The sequence below is a fragment of the Macaca mulatta genome, chromosome 1, assembly GCF_049350105.2.
Source record: "Macaca mulatta isolate MMU2019108-1 chromosome 1, T2T-MMU8v2.0, whole genome shotgun sequence".
Classification (NCBI taxonomy): domain Eukaryota; kingdom Metazoa; phylum Chordata; class Mammalia; order Primates; family Cercopithecidae; genus Macaca; species Macaca mulatta.
In genome coordinates this window covers 194,220,695-194,232,549 of record NC_133406.1, presented here as the reverse complement: position 1 = coordinate 194,232,549, position 11,855 = coordinate 194,220,695, and the positions used below count along the sequence as shown (strand labels likewise).

Genomic DNA, 11,855 nt, shown 5'->3' with positions numbered 1-11,855 from the left:
AGCCTGGGCAACAAAAGTGAAACTCTGTCAATAAATAAATAAATAAATAAATAAATAATAATTCTGGCTCCCGTATAGATGAATGAATAAGTGAATAAGTAAGTGTGGGTCTGAGAAATGAATTTTTGCTGATTGGAGCTCAGGCCCCAGAGGGCATGGACTTGGTGGCCTTGACTCCCAGTGGGTGTCCTGACCTGGAATTTAACAATAAAGTGGTCTCCTCTTTTCCAGACCTGGCAGCCTGGGTGTCATGGACTACTACCTGATGGATGCTGCCTCCTTGCTGCCTGTCCTGGCACTTGGCCTTCAGCCTGGGGACATCGTGCTTGACCTGTGTGCAGCTCCTGGGGGAAAGACACTAGCGTTGCTTCAGACTGGCTGTTGCCGTAAGTCGGGGTGCTGGTGTGTTGGGCAGAGAGAGCTCCCCACCTCATCTAGTCCCAGGTACATTGAATATAGTAGGTTCAGCCGGGTGCAGTGGCTCATGTCTGTAATCCCAGCACTTTGGGAGGCTGAGGCATTCAGATCACCTGATGGCAGGAGTTCCAGACCAGCCTGGTCAACATGGTGAAACCCTGTCTCTACTAAAAATATATAAATTAGCCAGGTGTGATGGTGCACGCCTGTAATACCAACTACTCAGGAAGCTGAGGCAGGAGAATTGCTTGAACCTGGGAGGTGGAGGTTACAATGAGCTGAGATCGTGCCACTGCACTGCAACCTTGGTGACAGAGTGAAACCCTGTCTCACACACACACACACAAAAAGAATATGGTAGGTTCTCTAGTCCCAAAGTCAGAGTGGAGGGTAGTACTTACTTGCTAAGCTTGTATATTTTTTCGTTAGTTCCTCTCTTTCTCTGTTAATTGGTCAAGAAAGATTGCTGAACAAGTTCTCTGAAGTCAGATTAAAGTAGGGCTCTGATCAGTTGATCACATGACACACACTCCTCTTCATCTGTTTAGTTTTCCTCTAAGATTAAGCCCATTTCTTTAGCCTACTAGCTAAAATGATAAGATCTACCTGCAGTCACCATTTATATGTTTTATATGTCACTCTTCCAGGCTTTATGTGCTTTAACCTTACTCTGCTACTCTCTGTTGCCTTTGCTCTTGTTAAATTTTCTCCCTGGAATTCCCTCACCCTTGGCTGTCCAAATTCTTTTGACTTTCTTTTTTTTTTTTGAAACGGAGTCTCACTCTGTTGCCCAGGCTGGCGCGACCTTGGCTCACTGCAAGCTCTGCCTCCCGGGTTCACGCCATTCTCCTGCCTCAGCCTTCTGAGTAGCTAGGACTACAGGCACCCGCCACCATGCCTGGCTAATTTGTTTTTGTACTTTTAGTAGAGACAGGGTTTCACCGTGTTAGCCAGGATGGTTTCGACCTCCTGACCTTGTGATCCGCCCGCCTCGGCCTCCCAAAATGCTGGGATTACAGGTGTGAGCCACCATGCCCAGCCATCCTTTTGACTTTCAAGCCTCAGCTCAAGTGTGCCACTTCTTGGACGTCTTTCCTTATGACTTCTGCTGGCCGGTTCAGAAATGATGCCTGTTTCCTGTGCTCCCACAGCATGGGTATCGCCCTTGCAACATTAGCCTTGCCTTAGGGCTTTACTAGTTATATCTTCTCCCTCTTAAAGAAGATGGATTCTGGCCGGGCACGGTGACTCACGCATATAATTCCAGCACTTTGGAAGGCTGAGGCGGGTGGATCACCTGAGGTCAGGAGTTCAAGACCAGCCTGGCTAACATGGTGAAACCCCGTTTCTATTTAAAATACAAAAAACTAGCCGGGCCTGGTAGCAGGCTAATCCCAGCTACTGGAGAGGCTAAGGCAGGAGAATCGCTTGAACCTGGGAGATGGAGGTTGCAGTGAGCCGAGATCGTGCCATTGCACTCCAGCTTGGGCAACAAGAACAAAACTCTGTCTCAAAAAAAAAAAATAAATAAAGGTGGATTCCTTGGGGATAGGCCCACATCTTATTTGTCTCAGTAAAGTAGCCCAGCCAAGGCCTTGTGCACTGTTTTGTTTTTTTTTTTTTGAGACGAAGTTTCGCTTTTCTACCCAAGTTGGAGTGCAGTGGAGCTCAGCCAGGCTTCTCTTGCGCTGTGCCCAAGCCTTTCTGTTGGGCCTAGACCCTTGTTTTCCAGCTCTTGTCAGCCGGCTTGCACAGTTTGAGTCAGCATCCAGCCTTATGATAGGCATTGGTTGATTCAGACAGGTATCACATTTTCTGGAAGTCCAGAGGGAGGGAAGAAAAGATGGGTCATGGGCTTAATGAATCCAATGCAAGAGAGCCCAGCCGATGTGCTGGACAATTCTCATCTGACTGAATGCTGTGGGAATCCATTAGAAGGGAGATGAGTAAGGGTAGGATTACTTGGAGGAGGAGGAACTTGAACTAGGAGGAGGAAGAAGGGCAAAGAAGAAGTAATTGAGAGTTGTTCTTCTAAGGTGTGCTTAACTATCAGCACCTCACCTTCATCCCAGCTCCTTATCCAAATGACGACTCTTGATTCGAGGAAGACAGGATCACAGAATTTGTATAAGAAGGGAAGTTAGGGTTTACTTAGTCTAGCCCTCATATTTTATGGAGGGAGAAATTGAGTTCTGTGGAGATTAAATAAATAATACAAGAATTAGAGGTAGAGCCAGAACTGGAACCCATCTTTCTTTTTCTCAGTTCATATCCTTCTGCAAATTCCTCTAGAGCAGAGAATACAATTTTTACTTCTTTGAGTGCCCTCAAAAATGGAGACATTGGCCGGGGGCGGTGACTTACGCCTGTAATCCCAGCACAAGCTAGGAGGCCAAGGCAGATGGAATACTTGAGTCCAGGAGTTCAAGATTAGCCTGGGCAACATAGTGAGACCTCGTCTCCATTAAAATAAAAAAAAGGGAGACATTTATTTGTGGTATTACTAAGCTGGTTCATAGTAGTGACCACTCCCATTAGATAAGGTAGACACTCGCATCTTGCATTCTTGCACCCTCCCTTGTTGCTCTTTGACTCAGAGGCCAGGTATCAACTGTCATTTATCATCAAACTTGCAATATTTTTATCACAGTAGCACTAAGCAAAGTGAGATATTTCTTGAACTCATGTCTATCAATAAAGAGAAAATGAAAGATAGATGGTAAATCAGAATTAGGTTTGGATGCATTTGATAGAAAACCTAACTAATTAGCTTAAAGAGGAAACATTAATTTATCTCTTACATAAGAGAAGCTGAGATATAGGCACTCCAGGTATGGAGGCTCCACAATCATCAGGGACTTAAGCTCCCTTTTTCCTTTTGCAATGTATTTTGTTGCTAGTGTTAGCCTTAGCCTCCCTCCCTTTAAGAGGGAGAAGATATATAACTAATAAAGCTCTAAGGCAAGGCCTCATGGTCCAAAATGACTGCTGGAGGTCCAGCCATCACATCCATATTTAAGTCAAGAGGAAAGGATTGGGCAAAAGAGACTCATTTCATCTCCCAATTATGTCAGCTTTTTAAAAATATCTTCCCAGAATTCCTATCCAATACTTCTGCCTACAACTATGACTAAAAGTTAGTCATATAGTCATATTTAGTTGTGAAAGAAAGGCTTGGCCGGGTCTGGTGGCGCACACCTGTAATCCAAGCACTTTGGGAGGCCGAGGCAGGCAGATCACCTGAGGTCGGGAGTTCAAGACCAACCTGACCAACATGGAGAAACCCCGTCTCTACTAAAAATACAACATTGGCTGGCATGGTGGCACATGCCTGTAATCCCAGCTACTCGGGAGGCTGAGGCAGGAGAATCGCTTGAACCCAGGAGGTGGAGGTTACTGTAAACCGAGATCACACCATTGCACTCTAGCCTGGGCAACAAGAGCGAAACTAAAGAAACGTTGAGAAATGTAGTCTTCTGGGGCAATTTTCCCCTTCCAAAAAATTGGGGTTCTATTCCTAAGGGGGAAGAGGAGAATAATTTTGGGTAAATCCACTGTAGTATCTACCAAAGATGAAGAGAGCCATAGGTTTCCAGAATAGTGGGAGAGCATATTTTTTTAGAAATAAATATTCTTGGCCGGGCGTGGTGGCTCAAGCCTGTAATCCCAGCACTTTGGGAGGCCGAGGTGGGTGGATCACGAGGTCAGGAGATCAAGACCATCCTGGCTAACATGGTGAAACCCTGTCTCTACTAAAAAAAAAAATACAAAAAACTAGCCAGGCGCGGTGGCGGGCGCCTGTAGTCCCAGCTACTTGGAGGCCACTGCACTCCAGCCTGGGTGACAGAGTGAGGCTCCGTCTCAAAAAAAAAAAAAAAAAGAAAAGAAAGAAATATTCTTTGCTGGGCATGGTGGCCCATACCCATTATCCCAGCACTTTGGGAGGCTGAGGTGGGAGAATTGCTTGAGGCCAGGAATTCAAGACCCACCTGGGCAACATAATGAGACCCAGTCTCTCTCTTTTTTTTTTTTTTTTAAACAGAGTCTCGCTCTGTCGCCCAGGCTGGAGTGCAGTGGTGCGATCTTGGCTCACTGCAAGCTCTGCCTCTTGGGTTCACGCCATTCTCCTGCCTCAGCCACCCGAGTAGCTGGGACTACAGGCACCCACCACCATGCTCAGCGAATTTTTTGTATTTTTAATAGAGATGGGGTTTCACTATGTTAGCCATGATGGTCTCAATCTCCGTACCTTGTGATCTGCCTGCCTTGGCCTCCCAAAGTGCTGGGATTACAGGCGTGAGCCACCGCTCCCAGCCTTTCAGTCTCTTTTTAAAAAATTATTTAAATACATTTTTATTTTTGTAGAAATGAGGTATTGCTATGTTGCCCAGGCTGGCCTCGAACTCCTGGGCTGAAGCAATTCACCTACCTTGGCCTCCTCCCAAAGTGCTGGGATGAGAGGCGTGAGCCACTGTGCCTAGACTCAAAGACCCTGTCTTTAAAAAAAAAAAAAAAAAAAAGAATGTGGCTGGGTGCAATGGCTCACACCCGTAATCCTAGCACTTTGGGAGGCCAAGGCAGGTGGGATCACCTGAGGTAAGGAGTTCAAGACCAGTCTGGCCAACATGATGAAACCCTGTCTCTACTAAAAATGCAAAAATTAGCCAGGTGAAGTGGCGCACACCCATGGTCCCAGTTACTCGGGAGGCTGAGGCATGATAATCGCTTGAACCCAGGAGGTGGAGGTTGCAGTTAGCCGAGAGTGTGCCACTGAACTCCAGCCTGGGTGACAGAATGAGACTGTCTCAAAAAAAAAAAAAAAAGAAAAAGGAAAGAGAGAGAGAAAGAAAAGAAAAGGAAATAAAGGAAAGGAAAGAAAGGGAGGAGAGGAAAGGGGAGGGGGAAAAGGGGAGGGGAAAGGAAAGGAAAAGGAGAAAGGAGAGGAGAAAGAGGAAAGGAATGGGAATAGGAAAGGAAAAGGGGAAAGAGAGGGGGAGAAAGGGGAGAGGGGACAGGAAAGGAGAAAGGAAAGGAGTCTTACTTGGTCTGCTTTATTCATTGACTTAAATAACTTTCTGGCCCATGTAGGTGTTTGCCATTGCAACCCCACTCCAGAATGACTGATGCTGTGCCATGCACATAATAAATGTTCCTGATGCTGGGGTTTGTGTTGGCTGGGACTGCCTGAGAATTGTTCTGACTCCATTAGTGCCATTGCTGGTGGAATGTTTCACTGGGCCATGGCCTCTGAAGTATCTTTATTTCCACAGGCAATCTTGCTGCCAATGATCTCTCCACTTCCCGAATAGCCAGACTACAGAAGATCCTTCACAGCTATGTGCCTCAAGAGATCAGGGATGGAAATCGAGTTCGAGTTACCTCATGGGATGGCAGGAAATGGGGAGAACTGGAGGGGGACACCTATGACCGGGTGAGTGATTCTTGATTTAGGACATGCATCCAGCTTAATGTGGGCTCCCCATCCTGGCTCCAGGGCCTGAGGGGTTAGGATCCAGCCCCTATGTTTGAGTATGTAGAGCTGTTTCTGGACCAGCCAGTTCTACATTGGTGATTTGACCAAAAGAAAAATCAGCTTAGATGACTGGTTATTGTCTCCATTAAAGACAGTTGGCAGCAAAAAAGAATTTGAACCTATTTGAGTGGGGAAAAAAGTTATTAGGCTTACTTTATTTCTCAAGTCACTTGGTTGCTCAGAAAGCCTCACGAAGATAAGTATGAATAAACTCATTTATTTATTTTTGAATGTTAGTACAGCACACGGTACAAAATTCAGAAGGCACAAAAGAGTATCCAGTGAAAAGTGAGTTTCTCTCTTCTGGCCTGTAGCCCCCTATTTCCCCACCCTGTAGATAATGATTGTTTCTTTTTTTTTTTTTTTTTTTTTTTTGAGAAGGAGTTTCACTTTTGTTGCCCAGGCTGGAGTGCAAGGGTGCGATCTCTGCTCACTGCAACCACTGCCTCCCGGGTTCAAGCAATTCTCTGCCTCAGCCTCCTGAGTAGCTGGGATTACAAGCACCCACCACCATGCCCGGCTAATTTTTGTATTTTTTTTTTAGTAGAGACTGGGCTTCACCATCTTGGCCAGGCTGGTCTTGAACTCCAGACCTCGTGATCCACCCGCCTCGGCCTCCCAAAGTGCTGGGATTACAGGCGTGAGCCACTGCACCTGGCCGATAGTATATTATATTGTACTCACTCTTCTGAACTTTGTATTTTTTTCTATTTATTTTTTTTTTTTGAGACGGAGTCTCGCTCTGTCGCCCAGGCTGGAGTGCAGTGGCCGGATCTCAGCTCACTGCAAGCTCCGCCTCCCGGGTTCACGCCATTCTCCTGCCTCAGCCTCCCGAGTAGCTGGGACTATAGGCGCCCGCCACCTCGCCCGGCTAGTTTTTTGTATTTTTTAGTAGAGACGGGGTTTCACCGTGTTAGCCAGGATGGTCTCGATCTCCTGACCTCGTGATCCGCCCGTCTCGGCCTCCCAAAGTGCTGGGATTACAGGCGTGAGCCACCGCGCCCGGCCGTATTTTTTTCATTTAATAATGTGTCCTGGGATTAAGTCCTTTTTTAATTTTGTTAACATTTTTGAAGTATAGTTGTTGAATAACAGTTTATATCAATTTAAGATTTTGATAGAGATTGCTAAATCTCTGTGGAGGTTAAACCAGTTTCACTCCTACTGATAAGGAATGAGTACTGATTTCCCACATCCTGCCAACATTGATGCTATCAAACTTAATTTTTTTACCAAATGGATAGTATCTAATTTACAGTCTCTTATTATGAATCATGTTGAAAGTCTCCATATTTACTTTTAAATTTTTTTTTTGAGTGACAGGTTTTCACTTTGTCACCCAGGCTGGAGTACAGTGGTGTGAACACAGCTCACTGCAGCCTCAACCTCCTGGGCTCAAGGGGTTCTTCTGCCTCTGTTTCCCGAGTAGCTGGGACTAGAGGAGTGTGCCATCATGCCCAGCAAATGATTTTTTGTAGTGATGGGGTCTCACTATGTTGCCCAGGCTGGTCTTGAACTCCTGAGCTTGAGCAGTCCTCCCACCTCAGCCTCCCAAAGTGCTGGGATTATAGGTGTGAGCCATTGTCCAGGCCAGTCTCTTCATGTTTTTAAGTTATTTATTTTATTTTAAATGGCATATTCTAAAAATATTTGTTTAGAACACATATTTCTAAAAATATATAAAATATATAGCTGTTGTCTCTGTGTTGTCACCTGATTTACCCAATCTGTCTAGTTCTCACCATTCTGCCTCAATCACTCTAAGAAACTGAAAGAAAGACCAAGGCTTATGGAATCTTGGATAGGCTTGAGACTTGCTTTCTGCCTGTGTAGGAATCCCCTACTCATTTTTTTTTCTTTTTCTTTGAGACAGTTTTGCTCTTGTTGCCCAGGCTGGAGTGCAGTGGTGCAATCTTGGCTCACTGCAACCTCTGCCTCCCTGGTTCAAGCCTCAGTTCAAAGTTCAGTTCTCCTGCCTTAGCCTCCCAAGCAGCTGGGATTACAGGTGTGTGCCGCCACGCCTGGCTAATTTTGTTTTTTTTAATAGAGACAGGGTTTCACCATGTTGGTCAGACTGGCCTCGAACACCTGACCTCAAGTGATCCACTCGCCTCAGCCTCCCAAAGTGCTGGGATTACAGGTGTGAGCCACTGTGCCTGGCCTATTCATTTTTCTTGATATGAGAGCAGTGGAACATGGTGGAGAGAGCATGACCTCTCCTGTCAGCCTAACCAATTTCTACATTACAGGGGTGCTACTTACTAACCTTAGGCAAACTTGATCTTGCTGAACTTCAACCTCTTCGTTTGTGAAACAGGGTAATCCTACCACTTAGGATTATTGTGCGGATTCAGTGAGTATCCAGGGAAAGCACTTAGTATAGTACCTGGCGGTGAAAATTAGGCAAGCAGGAGCCATCATCATTTTTCAGCCTATGCTTAAACACATCCATTGATGGGTGCACACTGAGATTCTGTTGTTGAACACTTACAATGTTAGAAAGTTCTGCCTCTTACTGCAATCTGTAGATTGCATAGTATATGGGTGAGGGCAAGGATTCTGGAATCAGACTGCTTGGATTAGACCTGGTTCCATTACTTATCAGCCGGAGAAGTTTCAGTGAGTTACTTAACTTTCAGTTAAACTTCAGCTTCTTCATCTGTAAAATGAGGGTAATAGTATAGTGCCTATCCTGTAGGTGAAAATTAAATAAGAATGCATTTGGCACAATGTCTGGAATATAGAAAACATTCACTAGTATTATAATCATCACAATCCTTACCATTATTATAATTATTATTTCCATTCATTGATCCTAGCTACTTATTTTGGAACAATATAGAATGAGTGACCTGCTATTTCACTTGACAGCTTTGATGTTTGAAGATGTCTTTGTTAATTTGTTTGTTGAAAAACTAGTTGTGGCCGGGCACGGTGGCTCACGACTGTAATCCCAGCACTTTGGGAGGCTGAGGCGGGTGGATCACCTGAGGTCAGGAGTTCGAGACCAGCCTGGCCAACATGGTGAAACCCTGTCTCTACTAGAAATACAAAAGGGTGTGGTGGCAGGCACCTGTAATCCCAGCTACTCGGGAGGCCGAGGCAGGAGAATTGCTTGAACCCAGGAGGCAGAGATTGCAGTGAGCCGAGATCACACCATTGTACTCCAGCCTGGGGTACAAGAGCGAGACTTTGTCTCAAAAACAAAACAAAACAAAACAAAAAAAAACCTAGTTGTGTACAATATACTCTGCTGTGGTAGGCAAGTGTTAAGTACTTTTATTTATTTATTTGAGACAAGGTCTTGCTGGGGCTGGAATGCAGTGGCTCAATCATGGCTCACTTCAGTCTTGACTTTCTGGGCTTAAGGGATCCTCCTACCTCAACCTCCCAAGTAGTTGAGACTACAGGCACGTGCACCATGCCTGGCTGATTTTTTAATTTTTTGTAGAGATGAAGTCTCACTATGTTGTCCAAGCTGGTCTCGAATTCCTGAGTTCAAGTGATCCTCCTGCCTCAGCCTCCCAAAGCATTAGGATTACAGGTGTGAGCCACCACGCCCAGCTGCGTTAAGCACTTTAGATGCAAAGAAGAATACTATCTCAGGGCTCTACATACTCTTGGTAACTCCATCCTTCTCCCAGCTCCACTTGTCCATCAGCTGGAGAAGGGACAGGACCTCAGAGCTCTGCATGTTCATGGAAGACACTAACCCTTCCCCCCAACTCACAACTTTTTTTTTGTGAGCTCTATTTCAAATAATATGATGTTTATTTGAACATGTTTCTATCTTCCCTTATAATACAATATCATACAAATTTATATTAATACAAATAATATTTGTTAGACACTTGCCCAGGGCTGAGATTCAGTGGGAGCACTATCCTGGCAGGACTGGTTATTTATGACTGACATCCATGCCAGTGCCTGATGTGAAGATGCACATGCCATATCTGATGTGGAGTGATTTGACTACCCTCCCTAAATGTTTCCTAAGTGTAGTGCAACAGTACAACTTCCTTTTCTTTCTTCTGTGACTGAGATCAACATATTTTTTTATTTTTGAGACAGGGTTTCACTCCCATTGCCCAGGCTGGAGTACAATGGCACAATCTTGGCTCACTGCAACCTCTGCTCCCTGGCTCAAGCAATTCTCCTGCCTCATCTTCCCAAGTAGCTGGGACTACAAGCACATGCCAGCATGCCCAGCTAATTTTTCTGGTATTTTTTGTAGAGATGGGGTTTTGTCATATTGCCCAGGCAGTTCTCGAACTCCTGGGCTAAAGCAATCCGCCCGCCTTGGCCCCTCAAAATGAACATTTTCCACTGTTGACACTACTGAAGCAATATTAGATATATTAGAACCAAGATATTCAGATATATTGCCATCGATTTATAGTCCCCTTGAAATTACATAGCTCTGCTGTTTCTCTGCATTGGGGGCTCAGGAGTCCAGCGGTCCTAAGTATATCTTGTAGCCATCTTCCTAAGAGTTGTGGCCACGACTCAGGACACTTGAGAAGGAGTAAGGAAAGAGTCTATAGACATATCCTCCTTTTTGGGTCGGGGAAACTCCTACAGCTTTTTTCTTATTTAACATTGCAGCTGTACCTTTGCTCATCCCTTTGTATTTAGGCCATTTCCTTTTAGGTGTATCTCTTATATGCTGCATAGACAGGTTTTGCTTTGTGAGCCAATCTATAAATTTTATTCTTTTCATTGCTGACTTAAGCAATTGATGCCATTGATGATTTTGATCTCAGCTCTGTCAAATTATTATTATTTTATTTATTTATTTTTTGAGACAGAGTCTCGCTGTGTTGCCCAAGTTGGAGTTCAGTGGCCTCATCTTGGCTCACTGCAACCTCCACATTCCGGGTTCAAGCAATTCTTGTGCCTCAGCCTCCCAAGTAGCTGGGATTACAGGCACCCGCCACCATGCCCGACTAATTTTTGTATTTATTTATTTATTTTGAGACGGAGTCTCGCTGTGTCGCCCAGGCTGGGGTGCAGTGGCACAATCTTGGCTCACTGCAACCTCCGCCTCCCAGGTTCAAGCGATTCTCCTGCCTCAGCCTCCTGAGTAGCTGGGATTACAGGTACCCGCCACCATGCCAGGCTAATTTTTGTATTTTTAGTAGAGACAGGGTTTCGCCATGTTGGCCAGGCTGGTCTTGAATTCCTGACCTCGGGTGATTCGCCCGCCTTGGCCTCCCAAAGTGCTGGGATTGTAGGCGTGAGCCACTGCTCCCGGCCTAATTTTTTTTGAGATGGAGTCTCACTCTGTTGCCAGACTGGAGTGCAGTGGTACGATCTTGGCTCACTGCAACCTCTGCCTCCTGGGTTTAAGCGATTCTCCTGCCTCAGCCACCTGAGTATCTGGGACTACAGGTGCGTGCCACCACGCCCAGATAATTTTTGTGTTTTTAGTAGAGATGGGGTTTCACCATGTTGGCCAGGATGGTCTTGATCTCTTGACCTCGTGATCTGCTTGCCTCAGCCTCCCAAAGTGCTGGAATTACAGGTGTGAGCCACTGCGCCTGGGCCCTGTCAAATTATTTTACTGTGTTTATTTACCATGTTTCTTTCACTGTGGGGTCTCTGTCCTTGCTGTTTTGTTTTTCTTTTAACTTCTTTTGTTATCTAGGAAGGTTTATATTAATATTTTAATTCTACATTGGATAATTCCTATATCAAAACTATTGTTGACAATCAATTACAGATGGAACTTCATCTACTCTTTCTCCCCATCTCACTCCTACTCTTTCTCCCTTTCTCACTCCTGCAATTGACTAGTCTCATTGAAAAAACAAATTGGGGTCAGTCAGGCATGATGGCTCATGCTTGTAATCCCAGCACCTTAGGAGGCTGAGGCGAGTGGATCACCTGAGGTCAAGATTTTGAG

The 11,855-nt window shown here is 45.2% G+C and overlaps 1 protein-coding gene across 12 annotated transcripts in view; it reads left to right on the top strand.

Moving 5' to 3' along the window:
• The window catches only part of NSUN4 (NOP2/Sun RNA methyltransferase 4), a 47,744-nt gene that overhangs the window by 6,243 nt on the left and 29,646 nt on the right, over positions 1-11,855 (top strand). For 11 of the 12 annotated variants that reach the window (XR_013402488.1, XR_013402436.1, XM_077958666.1 and 8 more), the window contains 2 exons: positions 232-386; positions 5,688-5,848. Coding sequence is in view for 10 of the 12 variants with exons in the window: in XM_077958666.1 (XP_077814792.1) it covers positions 232-386; positions 5,688-5,848 (316 nt within the window). In the remaining 2 variants the exon portion in view is untranslated. The remainder of the gene's footprint in view (positions 1-231; positions 387-5,687; positions 5,849-11,855) is intronic. The other variant, XM_077958658.1, reaches the window with a different exon arrangement.